At 48.6% G+C, this 18,155-nt stretch overlaps 2 protein-coding genes and 1 long non-coding RNA gene across 9 annotated transcripts in view; 1 reads left to right on the top strand and 2 right to left on the bottom strand.

Moving 5' to 3' along the window:
• Positions 1-7,148, bottom strand: part of LOC121597667 (homeotic protein female sterile) — a 119,980-nt gene extending 112,832 nt beyond the window's left edge. Inside the window, exons 1-2 of one of the 5 annotated variants that reach the window (XM_041923617.1) lie at positions 6,707-7,148; positions 1,134-3,448 (exon numbers count right to left, since the gene is read on the bottom strand). In XM_041923617.1, the coding sequence (XP_041779551.1) occupies positions 1,134-2,153 (1,020 nt within the window). In that variant the 5' untranslated portion in view covers positions 2,154-3,448; positions 6,707-7,148. Of the gene's footprint in view, positions 1-1,133; positions 3,449-3,599; positions 3,697-4,416; positions 4,721-6,460; positions 6,481-6,706 lie in introns of those variants that run through there. The other 4 variants (XM_041923622.1, XM_041923619.1, XM_041923621.1 and 1 more) reach the window with 4 other exon arrangements.
• Positions 7,149-7,906: 758 nt separating this feature from the next.
• On the bottom strand, positions 7,907-10,229 carry LOC121597545 (ATP-dependent DNA helicase PIF1). The gene is made up of 2 exons (XM_041923367.1): positions 9,165-10,229; positions 7,907-9,094 (listed from the first exon to the last, which is right to left on the bottom strand). The coding sequence occupies exons 1-2, from the start codon at positions 10,110-10,112 to the stop codon at positions 8,036-8,038; spliced, it is 2,007 nt and encodes a 668-aa protein (XP_041779301.1). The 5' UTR covers positions 10,113-10,229; the 3' UTR covers positions 7,907-8,035.
• Positions 10,230-11,544: 1,315 nt separating this feature from the next.
• LOC121596050 overlaps positions 11,545-18,155 on the top strand; it is a 48,841-nt gene continuing 42,230 nt past the window's right edge. For 2 of the 3 annotated variants that reach the window (XR_006005240.1, XR_006005238.1), the window contains exon 1: positions 11,545-12,338. This is a non-coding gene — a long non-coding RNA (uncharacterized LOC121596050). The remainder of the gene's footprint in view (positions 12,339-18,155) is intronic. The other variant, XR_006005239.1, reaches the window with a different exon arrangement.

The raw sequence follows: 18,155 nt of genomic DNA, 5'->3' as shown, positions 1-18,155 counted from the left end.
TCAAGAACAGAGCAACCAGAGATAGAGAGTGTCACAATGCTGACATGTTCGATGTCAATTTTAACACTTTGTTCCCGCTTACGTATCGATTCTTGAGGCTTGAGTAATGTAATAAAGAGCAAAGATTTATGCCAACGGCGCACTGACAGATTCATTGTTCTGATGCTCTGGATATAGTGATTTCAATTTCCAGAGCGTTCTAGAGAAGAGGGGTGTCAGTTGTTGTCTAGAATGTTAGGTATTAAGCATTTCTCATTCACTATGTTCACCAAAATTGGACATTTAGTTCCCGATATTTCATTACCAAAGGAATACTTGTGTTTGAAGACCGGCTTTGATGATCTTCAAACTCTTCGAGTCTTCCAGATATGAAAGATTCTGATTTCCTTCTACCGTCTCAGGTGTTGGAGTCCAGAATATTAGGTCATACGGAAATCTAGTCTGCAATAATGAATATTCAGTTCCCGATATTCCAACGAGAGTAATGTTTGTATTTAGTGATTCTGATGTATGGCTTTGATGACATTCAAAGGCTTCGAAAGGCTTCCATATCTACTATCGCCTCATCAAAAACATTTCAACAACTTTTGTGGCAACTCTCAATCCCTAAATCCCAACAAAACTACCGAAACTCCAAACTCAAGACTTTGGATCACACAGACACACACCTATGTTTAATTTACTATCTCCGTTCTCTCGATTTCCACCAATAAATCAAACTTAACAAAAGACTCGCGAACATTTATTGGTCCTTGTTCCCACTCCGCAAGCAAACCGATAACTCCAACCGATCGGCTGCCCATTTGCGTCATAGTCTCGGCCGCAATTCATCGCCCTACACGGCCCAGACAAGGCGCAGACAGGCGCTGACCACGTCAACGCAAAGCAAGCGCTTATCACGGACGAGTGAGTGCGTCGTTTCGTGCAAAAGCAAACTCAACAGTAGCGACCAGCGTTAATCCTACGCTCTTCTGGCATCTCTTCCAGCACACCACAGCACCGGCTAGCTGCAGTAAAACAATCAACTGAAAGTCCGTGATAAGACGAGCGAGACATCACAAACACATTCACGTCAAACAGACCGCCAGTTCCGGTGAGATAAAAGTGCTCACCACATCATCATCATCCCTTACCTTTCGTCTTGCAACCCAGAAGGCCCGTTCGGCTTCCAGCTCCTGCTCGATTTCGCGCTCCTTCAGCCAGATCTTGTCCAGCACCTGCGCATGCTCCTCCCGGTTTTTCTCGCTCTCCGCCACGTGGATGTACGAGCGCCAGTTGCTCGAGTTGAAGCCCCAGTGGCAGGTGCGGATCTCCTGCGGCTCGTGCTGGTGGCACACGAACTTCTGGGGCGAGAACAGGCCCCGACACTCCGCACACTCGATGCAGGACTGCTCATCGTAGCTGTACAGCTCGGGCAGAAACAGGCCCTCGCCCCGCCCGAAGCACCGATGGTACACGCGGAACGATCCGTTCAGCAGCGCGCTGCCGGGCCCGCCACCCTTCAGCCGGGGGCGCAGCTCGTGCGCTTGGTGCAGCAGCGAGCTGCACAGCCGCTCCGCGTTGGTGCGCGTGATCAGCCCGCACGACTTGGCCGTGTCCGGGATGATGTTGGCGCGCTTGAACTCGGCCAGCTGCTGGTCGGTGCAGTTGTACAGGTAGATCATCAGCTCCTGGATGCTCCGGTTGATCTGCTCCACGCTGAAGTCCATCAGGATGTTGTTGAAGATCTGCGGCAGACAGAGCCGGGTCTCGCCGCCCAGCAGGAAGCACCCGATCCGCTTGCCCTCCAGCATCGTCATGTGCAGGATGCCACAGTCCGGGTCGGGCGTCGTCATGATCGGGACGCCCGGGACCGGCGGTCCCATCGGCTGTCGCGGCTGTGGCAGCTCGTCCTCATCACTTCCAGCCCGCCCACCACCACCACCACCACCACCGGAAGGCTCTCCAGCGTGGTGCGACAGGGCGTGATGTTGCGACGCCAGGTGATCGGGTGTTTCCGCCCGGCCGACCACAATCGCACCACCCGGCCCGGTCGCCGCCCCTGCCTTGCTCGGATGGACCAGCGACAGGCCCGGCCCGTGCAGACTCCGGGGCGCTTTGTCCTGGTACGTCTTCAGCACCGAGATGACGTGCGGTGGCACGTATTCCGTCATGTTTGCTGTACACTAGCGCGCCCCTCTGTGTGCACTACCACTACACGCACCGCATGTACCGCCCTACCAAAACACACACTCTCGCGCACACACCAACACAGGCCTTCGCCTCACTGTTGGGAAGCTTACAAACGCACACACTGTGCGCCAATTTCTAATGCACTCTCGCTCTCACACAGAAACACGCACCAAACCCAAACAAACAAATGAGCGCGTAATCAAAATGCACAATGCCAATTCACTTTTCGTTGGTAGTATTGCGCTGAGGGGTTGTGGTGAGGTCGGCGTTTGGAGACACACACACACACACACACACTCACTAGATTCCAATCTTCTTCTTCGTATTCTTCTTCCAGTGCGCTCCTTCGGCCGCTCGTTTTATGCGCGATCGAATTTTCCTTTCTTTTGCGCACCACGCTCTCACGCACTTTTCTTCACGCAACCCCACACAAGAACGCACTGCCCGACGACCCGCACGCCACCCTTCCTTCCCTCCCTTTCAAAGCACTCACAGTGACGCACAAACGCACGCACACACTCGCTTCCTTTCCTCTTCCGGGTTTCCCGGCTTCCTTTCCTTCCTTTCCGCCGATCTGCCCCGCCCTGTTCTACGGGGTGATGATGTTTTCCAAATCCGCAAACACACACGCACACGCTTTTGCTCCGCCGCTCACGCTGGGTCGAGCGGGGTCACTTTTGCCTTGCTCATCGACTCACTACCACTGCTGCTGCTGCTTCTGCTGCTGCCGCGTTGCTTCTGCGCCATCGTCCTCTCTCACGACCAAGCGACCGTGCCGTGGTGGTGGTGATGGTGGTGGTGGCCTTTCATCTTACTTGCCATCATCATCGTCGTGGTTGTCGTGGTCGACGCGCGATCAGCTCGATCGCACAGCATCGCGGCCGATGACGCTGCGGCGCGTAGAATTATTTTGGCGAGCCATCTTTTTCCCTGCCCTTCCGGTTTTCCTTCACCAACCAACCAACCACCACTGCGTGTTTTTTTTTTGCTTCCCTTTTTTAGTAACTTTGGCTCGTCACACAACTCTCGTTCTCACACACGATCACTTCCACAACTCCCGCCTTGTTACGCTCTCTGATCCATTCCTCTTCTCTATGCCGCTTCTCGTTTGGGGGCAAAACTCGCCCGCCCTCTTCTCACTGCTCACCCGTTGTTGGGGGTGCGCTTTTCAGTTGCCTATGTTGTTGTTGTTGTTTTATCTTACTAGAATTCACCACCGCTCGCGCCAGACCGCAATCAGACCTACACACACACAGGCGCGCGCGTCCGTACACGTCTGAAACGAATGAGAGAAGAAAACAAGAATGAAATTACATTATGCGCTCCAGGTTCGCCCCGCACTCATGCATGGCGGCAGTGTGTGCTATGCTAATATTTCAGAGGCTCTTCTTCTTCTTCTTCTTCTTCTTCTTGGTGCACAAACATACACACACACACACATACACACGAACGATTCGTGGGCAATTCGACAGCGCGACAGAGAGCGAGCAAAACGGCGTTTTATTTTTGAACTTTGCATTTTCTCATAGCCTGCTACGACCTGCCTGCTTGCGGCGCCTTTTCACGCGCAAAACGTTCGCAAAGATAAGGGTGCAGCGGCAGCAGCGTGTGTGTAGTGTGCGTACATACACGCACACGCACACACAAACACACGAGCGCCGGTTTGGGACCACGCGACCACGCTGCAGCAGCAGTGGCAAGGAAAAACGCGTCCATTATTATCGACGCACGGTACAAGCTTCGTGGAGAAAAGCCGGTTTATTTTATTGTTTTTAATTGCAAGCACCAAAAACACACTCACACACATACACGAAACAACGATTCTCCGGCCACAGTCGAGAGATTCGTCGGAAGCAGTTAAAAAATGCATTTGTCGCTTTTGTGTTCCCGCGGCTGAGTCACTTCAGTCTCCGTGTTCTTTAAAATACGCTTCATTTTCATTGTTCTATTTTAACTGCACTTTACAATCATTCCAAGACAACTTTCCTTTATTTTCCTCACAGCATCCCATGCGTCATCATACCCCTTCATAATGAGCCGAAACTAACAGCGTGGTTTGATAAGTTTTGCAAAATGGCGGGCGAGTGAGTAGTAGGAGTCGCGCTCTGCAGGGGACAACAACAAACATTGCACCATGTTTAAACAAGCGGTGGATTCTGTGAACCATGTGTCGGCTAATCAGTGTCTACCAGTGCCGTCCGGGCATAGAAAAACATCCCCCACCACCCCCATAAACACACACACACGCGCTACACAGGAGAGGTCGCAGACAGTCCCACAAAGATTGATAACAGCAGTCGCTCGTAATGTTTTTGCCTCTACACAACACCACGACTAATCTGGGTGATTTGAGCTTTAGACTAGAGAGGCCCCGTGTGTGTTTGTGTGTCGGTGGAGGAATGCAAAAAAACGTCACACTACACCCTCCCCCCAATTTCCCCCCAAATTTCTAGTCTCACACAACAATGGTGGCGCACCAGGCACCGCGTGCGCAATTGTGCTCGTTTTCGCCACAATCCACCACTCTACCCGTGCACGCTCTCTCTCTCTCTCTCTCAAGGGCCGCGCTCTCGGCACTTACGCAACTCGACTTTTATTATAATCGGGCATAGCCACACACACACACACATACGGAGACTCATTGCACGCCATCATCCCCCGTCACCCTCGTCATCCGTCATCGTCTTCACCCTTGTCGCTGCAGCTGAAGCTGTCTGCTTCAACCCCTTTTCCCGTTGCTGCAGAGGGGTTGCCATTCAGTGCGAGAGTGTATAAGAGAGCAAGAGCGGGAGAGCGAGAGGGAAACAAAGTGCCTGGGAGGGAAAGAGAGATGGGATTGAGTGGCGACGGGACAGACGGGGTGGTTTGCTCGGAATCAGTCTGTCTGACTGTCTGACCCCGTCACCGTCGCACGCACACTCGGGGATCGTCGCACCCTTCCGACCGAATCTGACCACCCCTCGCATGCCTGCTGGCTGTCCCATTATCCCTCTCTCTCTCTCTCTGTTACTCTTGGGAGCTCTCTCACCGTGTTGCTCTCTTTCTCTCTGCAACGCATGCGCTCGCCTTTGACGTTTGTTAACTGCCATTCGCGACGGTTTTCGTCGGGGTTTCTCGTTTCGCCTACTACATGCCGGGGGACTACTACTCCGCGGAACTGACTGCTGCCCCCTGGGACTGACTGTTTTTAAGGGATCGCGCACTCTTTTACTTCGCGCTTCCCCATCAACAATACACACACACACACACACATACAACCTGTCTCGCACCCTCCCGTTTTCACACCTCGCGCGCGCGCGCACACACACACACACTCACTCACACACCCCAGACGAATTTTTCGGGAATTTGGACGCGAGAAGATTCGACGGGCTTGAGAGTGCGCGAAATGCAACCGGAAAGCGGAAGCAGGCGGCAGAGGGTTGAAAGCGGCCCGGGCTGCGAGACAGCACCACCCCTTGGTACTTCTCCTCCCTTCGCTTCCGCACCCTACCCCTTCTCTTGTGTCTGGATGATCCCGCACAGTGCGCGTGTGTGTATGTGGCTGCGTTTGTGCGCGTTTGTCGGCCACTTTCTGCAACACGGCGGACGCGACAACACAAAAGTCTTCGCTTCCTTCCCCGTTTCCTGTCCACGCGCGGCGGGAGGCTTTCTACCCTAATCCGCACAACGCAAATTTTCTTTCTACAATCCACCCCACGTACGAAAAACACACGCAAACACACACACACCGCACACCATGAGCACACGAAACACGAAAAAAAAACCCCGAGCCGAAAATGAAACACGATGGAAACACAGAAGCAGCGCGTTTGAACGGTCGCGGGCAAGTTTTCCTTCGAGAGGGCGATTTTTCCTCTCGCGTTGGCTGTTTTTTTTTCGACAAAGCATCACTTCTTTACGTTTTCTATCGCGACCACAGCAACCACTGGTGTGAGCAATGGGACGATGGGTTGCATGTATGTTTGCTTTTTGTGTTTTTTTTTTCGTTTCGTTCACTCGAGGGATGAAAATATTCAACCTTTTTTCTCCCTTTTTGCTGTTTTTAATCGATTTTACATAGCACGAAAATATGCACCAACGGCGGTAGACACACACTTACACACGGCAAACCACATACAGGCGAGTTTTTAGCCGTTTTTCACAATTGCACGTTTTGCACACCCTCTCGCGGTATGTTTTTGAATGCGATTTTCACTGTTTTCTTTGGACTCCCTCCAACAGTACGCTTCAAAATCGATGCACCTTTTCCCTTGCACACTGGAGCGGGCGAGTGTGCGAATCTTACCCGCACGCCAATCCCCCAGAACCTTTTTTGCCAGACACCGCCGACACCACCGTTGCCGCTCTGCCCAACACTCCACGAAGACACGAGACACCAGTTTTGCACGGGAAAAGCTCAACTCACAGCTTGTGCTCCGTCTGCCCTGAGCTCCCCCGTCCCGTCGGACAGGTGTGACAGCGCGTATGCGTGTGTGTGTGTGTGTGCACGGGTGGACGGGGGTTTTGCCCGTGAAATGCCCGTGCCGCCTACCTTATTCTTCGGGGAGGGTAAATCCTCTCGCTTTCGACACCACGAAAAAAAGGGTTTCTGTTCACATCGATCCCGCGGGGGAGACACACAGCCACACTACAGCCTCCCGAGATTGCTACGCGGACTTCACCACTCTTTGCGCAAATACTGCGTGTGTGCACGCTTCCTCTGGGTTTTGAATCAAACGCGGCCCACGACGGGAGGAAAAATCATACGGCGGCCGGACCAAGTACACTCTCGACGCCCCGAACAACAACCGACTGATGTGTGTGTACATGCGCGACCGACACACACCGCACGCACCGCACGTTCGCTCGCCTATTTTCGCTTTGCGTAAACCGCGCACTCTTTCTCTCTGTCTCGCACACGCACACACGGCGCGACACGCGCTCTCGCTGCTCGGTAGACGGCTGCCTTAGCGCGTCGCCGTTGAATTTGCAACTGTCGCCATCTCGCTTGCGAGCTGTGCAGAAGGTGGCACAAGCGAGAGGGCACAACTCCGTTTTCCGACGATTTTCTGCGAAGAGAGCAAAAAGAACAGCTCTCCGCAAGAGAGAGAAAGCGAGAAACGGGCGAAATCACTTCGGACAAGAAAACTGAAACGTTACATTTAATTTCAAGCAAATATTCAGCAGACAAATTTGAAAGTGGTTGATTGCTGTATGTGGAAATACTAATGCAAATGGGCGGGAAAGGAAATTGGGAACGACATAACACTGTTTTTTCGAAATCATCCTGTATTTTCTAGTTTTCTCTGCGATGATGTGCGAATGAGCGATAAAATACATTTATTTGAAAATATTTGCTTGATAATGTTTTTCATGATTTAACTTTCTTTCTGGAACGGAGATTTCGCCGTAGCCCTTTTCGTTTTGCTTTATTTTCTTTTGCACGACCCAAACAGCACAGCTGCTTTCTCCCTCACTCTATCGCTGCAGACGCCAAAACAGAGAGGGCTGTATTTGCGAATTCACGGAACGGCGGCGTAGATTCGCTGAAATACTCCCGAGCCCTTGTAGATGTGCGTTTGGGGGAGACATGCAATCGAAAAGTGCAGTACACGTCGGTTATGCATGTTACTTTTAACGTTTTCATTTCAATGCAAGATTTTCAAGATATGTAAAACTTTTCTTACGGATTACTGTTTTCCTCAAACTGGTAGATCTTTGGTCAAAATGTAAGCCAATACACCGTTACAAATGCAGAGCATAAATGAATGAGGCACTATTTATTATATGTTTCGGTGTGGAAGAAAATCATTATCCTAGCGCATTTAAATACATTTTTCTAAAGAACAAATACTAGTAGAACGAAGACATTGCCTTCGCTTCATTTGATCGTCATCAACGGTTTATCCATGATCGATTTCGGCAGTCCCATCGCCGACAGAGATTTCTTCAACTTCCGCTTGACTGCAACCGGCTCCATGTGATTGCCGTTAGCAATCATTTTCCGCAAATACCGATAATACTCGAGCACCTTCGTGTTGGCCCAAACCTGCCGCAGATCGAAATCCAGCACCCGGATACTGTCGAGACTTTGGGCGCGGCTAAGCGCGACATACGCCTGGCCCGCCTCAAACACCTTCGACAGCGACAGCTCTACACAGTCCAGCGTTAGACCTTGCGATTTGTGAATAGAAAAGGCCCACGCGAGCTTAAGCGGCAGCTGTATGCGTGTCAGCACCATGCCCGAGCCCGTCTTTACGGACCATTTTTCGTGACGTACCAGCAGCTCGCGGCGTTTAAATTTCACCAGCGGCAGTCCTTGGACAAAGTTTACTATCACACCGCGTGCTCCATTCACCAGTCCCTCGGAGATGTTGTAGTTTTTGAGCAGCATCACCTGTGCGCCTATTTTGAGCGTTAGCTTTGCCGGTGCCTGTAGCATCATGTCGAGCTGCTTCACGCTGTAGGGATCGCTGTCCTTGGCCTCGAACAGTTTAGCTTCCGTGCGGAGTGCTTCAAGCTTAGCCTGATTTATTGCGTCCACCTCGCTGGTGTGCGAGCAAAGTTGCGTCGCGAGGATGCCCTCGGTTTCGATCCGTTGACTAGCTGTTTTGCGCAATCGTTCGCTAATTTCATCGGTCACCCGTCCGATGCGGATGCTGTTCAGAATTGAAATGAACTCCTGGTCACGCTGCCGATGCACGATCGTCAATTCGTAGGATGCTTGAATGCATTCGCGCCAGGCTTTAGATTCGAAGCAGAACCGTACCCGTCCCGATTCGTCGTCTTGTTGTGCGTCCTGGGAGTATTGGCCGGGGCGGGAACGATCTGGCAGACGGCCAACCGGAGGCAATTGGAAAAAGTCACCACACAAGATGAGCTGAATGCCGCCGAAGGGTTTATCGTTTTTTCTTACATATCGAGCTACAGCTTCTATTTTCTAAAATAATAGGGAAGGAAAGGAAAACCTTGGTACGAGCTTCTAGCACAAAGTCCCACTGACAACTTACCTCAAAGAAATCCGCTTCTATCATGGAGATTTCGTCGATAATCAGTCTTTTACATTTACGCCATGCCTGGGCCGTGTTTGGGCGGGATGCCTTCTCGTAGCAGTTCTGTAGCGTGGCATCTCCCGTACCAATTCCAGCGAACGAATGCAACGTGGTGCCACCGATCAAACAGGCGGCCACTCCCGTCGAGGCCGTCGCGATCGTGCCGTCCGGTGGAAGCGCTGCAATGATTTTACGCAACAGGAAACTCTTGCCCGTGCCAGCCGATCCGGTAAAGAACAAGCTTTGGCCGGATTGGCTTGCGGACAGGATGCGTTTCTGTTCCTCGTTTAGCTGTATCGCATCTCCCGAGCCCGCTTCGTCCACATTTTCAGACAGCAGTTTTTTCGGCTTCGGGCGATCACCTGCCGCTCCGTCCGACAGTCGCTTTCGCTTCTGCGACGGCGATGGTGTTGTCAAGGAGCCCTTGCCAGTCGCCAACTTCCGCGCTCGGTTAAGTTCAGTCGTTGTCACGGGGCTGACGTCATCGTACTGGTTCATCGATTTCCCCGCCAGCATTTGTGCACGGGATTGTTTCAGCAGCTCGTCTTTGCTTTTAGGTTGACCTCCTGCGCCATTGCCGTTGGTAAGCTTCACAAAGACAACTTTCAGAAACTGCACCAACAGTCCGGGCGGTGCGTTTGACAGGAACAGAGTGCACTTTTCGTCGTTAAACTTGATACTCGCCTTACCTTCGGCCATGAACTTTGAGTGCACCTGCACGCCTCTCAGCTTCAGCTGCATCGTGCTGGTCTTGGGTGCGGATACCTCGAGGAACATCTCCTTTAACGCGTTCCGGATCAGCCGCAGCGTCGCCTCCTTGTGGGCGAACTTCCTCGTCGTGGTACCGTGCGCATCATTCCATTCCAAGTTGACGGCGCAGGTTAACGATGCATCGTTCGGATCCATGGTTTTCGGGACTACACTGTGGCGAGGCGAACAATCTACACTTGCTTCAACGCGTAGCCACGCAGCTGGGAAAGGACCGACGCTGTTTCCCTCCAAACGGTTTTAAAACATGACAGCTGACGGTAAACACAACTGCAATTGCTCGCTGTCATCGGTTACTAGCACCCAAATTACAAAATTGGATCCGAACAACAGATGGCGCTGTGCTCGTATTAAACTCATTGAAAATTCGAGCAGATTGGGAGCTTTTGCTAGGCTCACCGTGCGCCTTCAAATAGTGAAATACACAACGAAATGAACTATTTCAAACGTAAATATTTCACAGATAACGCTAATGGGTTAAGCAAATACAACTTCCGTTTTCGATAACCTAGCAAAATGAAGTATCTCTTTGAGATAAAACGTTCACGAAATGGAAGATTAGCAGCCACTTTCCCAAACTCGATCGAAGAGGGACGATAGTTGCCGTTGCCTAGATATAACGTTTGCTGTATTCTATTTCATGAGAGTCCTGCTCAATTATGCGTAAAATATGGAGAAATGTTCAAAAAAAATTGATAATCGGTGGACAGCTCAATTTAAAAGCATGCGTTTACATGGGAAACACAATTTTTGAAACTTTTACAAACTTTTACATGACTCGCCGTGAAAAATTTCAGATTTTTTTTGTATAGAAAAATATGCCAAGTAAAAAGGATATATTCAATAGTTTACAAGGAATTTAAGTTCAACCAGTGAATTCTGACTGTATACAGCAATTATCCCCTGTACGCGATACTCGATATACTCGAATTTGCAGTACGCGATTCTTCTAATGTTGATAGCTCCATGTGTGTTTTTGCAAATGTTTTAATTCCTTAAAATATGTTATGTTCTTTTTGAATTTCCTTAATGTTATTAAAGCATCTTGCATTGAATTTGTGCAAAAGATACATGTTTTACAAAAAAACATTAATGCAATACTCAGTGGCGATATTTTTCAACCCTCGTACCAGTAGTGTAAACCATTTTTCCATAGGAATCCGCTATACGCGAAAACTCAGTTTTTTTCACATGTCAAGCAAAGATTCGTGCCATTCAGCCTACAACGCATGACAAAAATTGCACGAAAAAGATTTACCGTACTCTGCTCGATTTTCGTCTACATTAAACTACTGAATTCTGACCTCATTTCGATTCACGGATCTTTTTTCAGTCTCAAATACAGTCGTATGTCAAGGGTCTCCTCGACATCAACATCGCTTGAAGTGGAAGTATGTGCAAACCCTCGTTACGATTTGGCCCTATAGTGTGAATTATATGTCAACCCGGCACCAGCTTCATGACCAGTGAGATACATGAAATTTGTTCTTTGGGAATCGGCTCTTTGGTTCGGCTTTTGCTAATTGCGTTCGCGCGAGCGAGAGAGAAACGTCAAACACATCGCGAGCAAACGAGACACCACAGCCCGAGCACATTTTGTTTCTTTCCCCCCTTCACAGCAGCGCACGGGCTCGAGTTCGCTTTACCCCAACGTTAAAGGTCCGGCCGAATAGTACCGTTCAAAAAAATCTCAACTTTCAACAGCGTCGGGTGTGCGTGCGTTGATTCCGCAGCGCGACGGGATACAAAGTACAGCAGTGCAGAAACTTGAAGTGTACGGATTATCTGGAGTTAAATTACTATACACAGAGTGTCTCGACCCCTCGCAGTGTGTTACTACGGCACTGAAGAAAGGGGGGAAAATAGAATCTAAAAAGCAAGTGATGCAAGAATCAGCCTGTTTGCCGTAGAGGAAGAAGAAGCGTGTGTGCGTTGCGAGCACTGATATCTGTTTGTGTGCGAAACATCGCATCAGTGTGATGAAATCATTCCCATCCTGCTCCTCCTGCGCGGCCAAACGATCGGATTAATTTCCTTGCAGAAACGAATTAAAAAGTGTAAAAAGCAAACTAGTACACAACACGGCGTGCAAATCGGTGCTTCTTGGTCGAGTGTAGAAAGTGCGTGTGTGAGTGTTGGCCAATGTGTGTGCTTTCTTGCAGAAGAGAAAAGTAAATTTTGCAAAGGAGAGTGCCAAAATTTCGTACAAGTTCTTGGAAGACGGTGAAAATTAGAAAAAAGGCCCCGCAGCCCGCAGGTGTGTGTCGGCTACGATCCGTTTTCGTGTATATTTCGCTGTGTTCTCACTGTTTGCTGCAACCGATCCGGATTTAAAATTTGTGTGCAGATTGCAGGCAGCATCTGGTGAGTGTCGGTTTTGTTGTCGTTGTTCCTGTTCTTGCTTCTCATCGCCTTTCTTCCGGTGGGGAAATTATGTATCGCAGCCAACTGGGATGGAAAGAGTTCCTCGCACTGGTCGCCTTCGATCACTTTGTTACGAGTCCGGTGGCTAGCGTGGGCAATGAAATAATGCATTTTCATGTAACATCTCCTGGGTGTGTGTGTGATAGTGGTGTGCCCCGTTATAACTTTTCATCCCCCGTTGGCTAATAATGATTAATCCATTCACCTCGTGGCTCCGTATGCAAATGTGCAGTTTGCAATGTCACACAGATTGCAGAAAATTGAGACCCATTTCGACCAGTCATCGTCGTCATCGATCGTCGTCTTCGCTCGTGGCCCGTTCAGAATGATCGCGCTTGTGAAGTACATAATTGATCGTACGTGTGTATGGTTCCGCTAATGATCGGTGGACATTATTAATGGTCCTTTATCACGGCTAAACCTTTCGCAGTTGTAGTACCTTCGACTGGAGCAGGCCGAGAGCATTAAACGACGATTTGCTAACCATGATTGGGGTTATTGAACGGCAAGGCAAGGGGCTAGTTTGCTAAGCCACCCGCCAAGGCAGTCCATTTGCTGATGGCAGACAATTTGTTTGATACACATCTAGATAAAGATGTATGTTAAACGCATTTTTTATGGTCCATCTAAGCGCTTAAAACGTTTTACACGCCAGCTGGTCCGATACACCAATCATGCTAAGCGATCTATTTAAATTGATAGAAGGAACTTGTTGCAAAAATCTTGATATTTGTTTGCCACCTTTTTTGCTGCTGCTTCCGTACTGCTTTTATTCTAACATATTCACCACTCTATTCGGGTGTATGGACTCCTGTCGCCTCATTACCACATCGTTAAAAGCCTGCGCGTGGTTTTTAGGTGGGCTGATTTGCTGTTTGCCGTTTTTTGTTGTCTCGCTGTTGTACTGCTGTGTGTTTTCCCCTGTTTGCAGTGCACCCTGAGTGCTTCTCGTCCAATCATTCAAATCAATCCGCATCGAGGCGGCAGTATTTATTATCTATTGCCGCTGGGTTTCAAAGGCAAGCATTATCGCTAACACCAGAGCAGTTCGCTTGTCAATCAAGGCGATGCGATAATGATACAGCCCCCATAATGATGTCGATAGTGTGAGCTTAACGCAACGAGCAGCACTACTACTAGAGCACGGCCATTCGTGGGCGATGTGTGCTATAAGAGCACCTTCCTTACGCCGCCAGTTTTAAGAACCTGCTTGAAGCTTTCGAACACCATTTCATGAATAATTCGCGCTCTAGTGATGCATAAAACAAAAACCCGAATATCCTGACGATTTTTTATTAAACTCTTATTCCTTCTCTCCCTGTGTACACTTTTCCTTTTTCTGACACTCAGGATTGGGTGTGTGTGTGTGTGTTTGTGCTGTTTTACTTTTGCTTTAACTCGCATGCTCAACCTGCTCCGCCGCCTCCGCCACGGGGGCAATAGCGTGTCTCTTCGTGCGTTTGCGTTTCCCTTTGCGCAAGACGCGAAAGAAAGACATCGACGGTGGTAGCAGCAACGAACCTCTCGGGGGAATAAAAAATCCCCCAAACCCGGCTTGGCTCGCTTGCTGCAAGTGAGACGAGCAGCAGTGCAATGAACCGCTTTTCGCCAGAATATCTTCACCTCGGATTCGATTCGGTCGCTCAGTCTGCCCGCAGAAAAAAGGGAATAAAACGAGGCCACAAGCGGCCAAGCGTCCTCCTGGAGTCGTTTTGTGTGCTCCTTCTTTTGTGTGTGTGCTATCTTTGAAGACGCGTTTTTCTTCCCAATTTAGCGGGAGCATCTTTTCCCGGACCCGAGTCGAATTGTTTCAAGGTTGAGACGGTTTCATTTTTATGGCAACTCTTTTTTTGGCAATCGAGCTTGCAGGGAAGAATGCAGCAAAACCGACCAAAAGAAGCGATAACCGGAACTGAAGCTTACACTCTGAGGTTGAGTTTTCTCCACGGTAGAAAGGCATTGGCCGAACTGTTGGCGGCTGTTTAGTTTGATCATTGACCATTGGATCGAATGCACGGCAAAGAACGGACCGCTCAAGGCGAGGGGAGTGTTGTTCTTGTAATAGTTAAATTGGTTGTAAATTAAGACCACGTTTGCTTGATTCTTGCGAATAGAAGCTCTTTGTTCCCTCGATTTTCTTCCCGCTTTCCCATCTGTTTTCGAGATCTTACGTACACTTTGTGTGCAATTTTCTGTTCAATTCTCACTTTTTTGATGGGAAATCTCAGCGCGCTAGCGGAACATGAACATAATTTTCGGGGTTCGTTAGGGTTCTAATGGGGAACGGAATTTGATGGCAGACTCGTTTCATTTTTTGCTGTTGTTGGCGGTGCTAATGATGGGTGGAAAGGTCTCTAGCATCTTGTTGAATTGCTGCAAGAATGTTATTATGACAAACCATTACATAGTGCTTCGGTAGCTCGGAAGTAAAAAAAAAGAACGATTTTTCTCTAGGAAAGCTTTACCATCTCTTGTTGAGAGAAAAATTGTTCCCCATTTCCACAGCACGACGAGAAAACACCCCCCATTAGCTACATTCTTCTACCAAGGTGTTTTGTTTTTGAACCATGTTTTCCGACTGTTTTGTCAGATAAGCAGGTACATTTTATCGTCATTAAAATGCCACCAGAGCTAACAAGCAGTGTTAAATGACAGACCAGGTGACCAGGAGTTGGATAGTCGGGGAGAAGAAGAGCTGTAAATATTTTATCGTGATAAAATGCTAAAATCTTATTCCATTCGGTCAACACAGGCTAACGGCCGATGGTTTTGTCTTTTCCATGATGGCTTCGCCCTAAAGGTTAGCTTTCATCCGGGCTATCTTAATTAACTCGACCGATAGAACAAGCTAACCTATTAGTGGCGCCTTACAGCATTGCTTAATTTGCTCTCGTAGTAGACTTTCGACATTATGTTCCGAATGTCATGGCAATGGCAGATTAAGAAACGCATTTCAGAACGATCTCGTCCGTTACAGCCGTTTATTTTTATAATTTTGGCAATTTTATTGATTCTATTTACAGATAATTGTAATAAATAATTCATTCATATAACTAATACATTATTGTTGTTGGAATAGGAATTGTATTGAAGTATTTGTTCGTGAAACATTTTACCAAGATTTATTAAACAACATAGCCCCGTTTCTAATAAGAACGAAACATGGTGAAATACCTTTCTCGGACTCTCTTCTCCCACCTTCTGCTACATTTATCGCTGCACCGGGAGAAGCGATAACCCGGGCTTGTTGCTCTCTCGGGTCAATGCACTCGTAAGATGGTATGCACTCGCATTTGCTTCTTCTGTTTCTTCTCGCTGCATCGACCGAACGTGGCCGTGCGTTTCGTTGTGTTGAGCTTAGGTAGGGTTCGTGCAATCTCGGTTGCCGTTGCTGCTGCACACATCAGTCCAGATGGGGCGCATCCCAAAAAAACGACCTGCACGACGTGTGTTGGGGTGAAAAACAGGTGTGTACATGTGTGTTGTGTATGTGCGTGTGTGTACAACCAGTGCAACGCAACAAATGGGGAAGGGAATTTTTCTCAATTATAATATTTCGCGCCATCTCCTCTTCCACCCCTGTCTGGTGGCCCTGTTTTTCAGGAGATGAACTCTTAATTTTCCAAATTCGATAATTACTCCACAAACCCTCGCTTCCTTCTCGCTCCCATCACTCTTACTAACAACCCTCCCGATCCCGGAATTTCGTACCCTTAATGATGATCGTTTCCCGCGTGCTTGTTCCATACGCAAGGCCGATCGAACGCGCACACAATGCTCCCTACACGTTTGGGTACCGTTCGTCGCTTGCATGCCTGCTCAAGTCACCCAGTCTGCAAGTGGTGCTGCTGCTAGTGCACGCGGGATGATTGGGGAGCGCAAAAGACTCGGTGGCTTCTTGCACACGCAATTATGTGGTACCGGGAGGGAGGAAAACACAAATTTCTTTCCGCAGGTCACGACGAAGTCTTTCCTCTGAACGCGCGCGCCCGTGTGTGTTCGAGAAAACGGTGGCTTTAGCAGGCACAGTCTCTCAAGGTCGTTTGGTGTGGTGGTGATGCGTTCAAAACCGAGCCCCTGGTAGGAAGGAGTGGTGCGTGCGTGTGTGTGTACTGTTATGTTAGTTTTGCTGTTTTTTCCTTCGTTACCGGCATTGGAGCTTGGGATGTGCCAGCTCATTTAACACCGCTGCCGGCGGATGTTTGATTAGCTCGGGGGAGGAACCCCTACATCGACACAAGCACTTTATTTTCCGTTTACTGACATAATTAGCAAAAAAGAACAATTTTGTGACAGTATTGTTTCTTTGCTTGTATAATCCAAAAAGGTACAAAATGACGATAACAGCCGTGGGTGTTGGTCGCGAGCGGCACAAATGCTAATTGCCTGATAGCGAACAGTGAACCCACGCACATTTTGTTTAGGGTGGTGCAGCATTGCAACACCAGCAACGACGCTGCAAAACTCGTTTCCTGTGCCGCTTTTAGGGCTGGCTGCGTGGGGTTGAAGGCTGCGCGATAAGACGTTTCTGTCGCGCATTGTGAAACAAATTTTTAAATTAACAGTTACAAGAGTGACTTTATCATGTTTTATGCCATACTCATCTCATACAGTTAAACAAATCTGACCATGGCTGCCTTCAAACATCTTCCCCTCATTCCCTCCAAAAAGCTCCAAAATTCTCCTCCCCGTGTCTAAAGTTTGGTGGCAGCACCGCCGTCATAAATCTCGTAAATGTTTTGCTGTACCACCGGGGTAAACAATTTCATGCACAATTGCATCGCGCGCTGTAAAACCCCGCATATTAAGCGCTTTTATTGTTCCTTCCTGTGTGACTGTTGCAAAACGCACACATAGAGAAAAGGAGAGAAAGAGCAGGAGCAAAAAGCATCACGGCGCCGACCTTCGGGGCCAATTCGAGTTCGAGGAAGGTCGGTAATGGAATCCAAGAAAAAGATACACTCTCACAAACACACGCAGCAGCACACCCTTTTGCTGCTTTCCTTCCTTTGAAAGCTTTCCTCTAGCAGCGTGGTTACGGCCAATCATGTGACATACGCTGCTAACGATGCTTAATTAAACAATAATAATATTTCCACAGCCGTAAATGCCACCGAGTGTACTTGTGCGTTTGTGGTATTGAAAGGTTACTGTAATTGTGGTTTAAATAAAGTTCACCCTTCAATCCGTACAATTATGTGTTGGTTGGTGTGCTTTTATAACACCTAATATGGCGCATACAGACACGCAGATGCGAATTTTAAAGAACAATTTATGGCTTTATGATTTCAAACTTTTGGGTCACACCCAGTAAGCGATTCTAAATCTTCATTCAAAACGCTATTATTATCCTTATTTATGTGAGCTTTGCTCAGTCGCGAATAAAGATGACGCTTGTTTCTGCTAATGATAAGACAAACAAGCGGCCATTTACATACATTCCCTACATCCATTCACGATCGAATCTCACTTCATTATGAGCGCTCAAATGATCGCCCAAACTACGCCTATAAATATGTCATCAATGTGAGAATAGAATCCCACCAAGTAATGAAATACAAGCGAAAAGCATCCAGCGCGAGCGGGTGAATCTGTGATGGGCGACTGAACCACGAATCCTCCCCGCGATCCCTATCTTTCTGTGTATGCCCGAACCGTTGGGGCTGGCAAAAAAAGCCCCTCACACCACCGAAGCCGTTAGAATTTTTCGGATTTTGTAGTATTTATCTTTCGACCGCAACCACAGGCGGCTAGGGT

The sequence above is a fragment of the Anopheles merus genome, chromosome 3R (assembly GCF_017562075.2).
Source record: "Anopheles merus strain MAF chromosome 3R, AmerM5.1, whole genome shotgun sequence".
In the NCBI taxonomy this organism is placed as follows: domain Eukaryota; kingdom Metazoa; phylum Arthropoda; class Insecta; order Diptera; family Culicidae; genus Anopheles; species Anopheles merus.
Note: the sequence above shows the minus strand (reverse complement) of the source record. Positions and strands in the feature narration are given on the sequence as shown.

Excerpts from the sequence above, each read along its gene's own strand:
- LOC121597545 (XM_041923367.1), bottom strand. The coding sequence starts at position 10,112 with ATGGATCCGAACGATGCATCGTTAACCTGCGCCGTCAACTTGGAATGG. Across the intron at positions 9,095-9,164 it reads TAGAAGCGGATTTCTTTGAG|AAAATAGAAGCTGTAGCTCG; the intron begins GTAAGTTGTCAG and ends CTATTATTTTAG.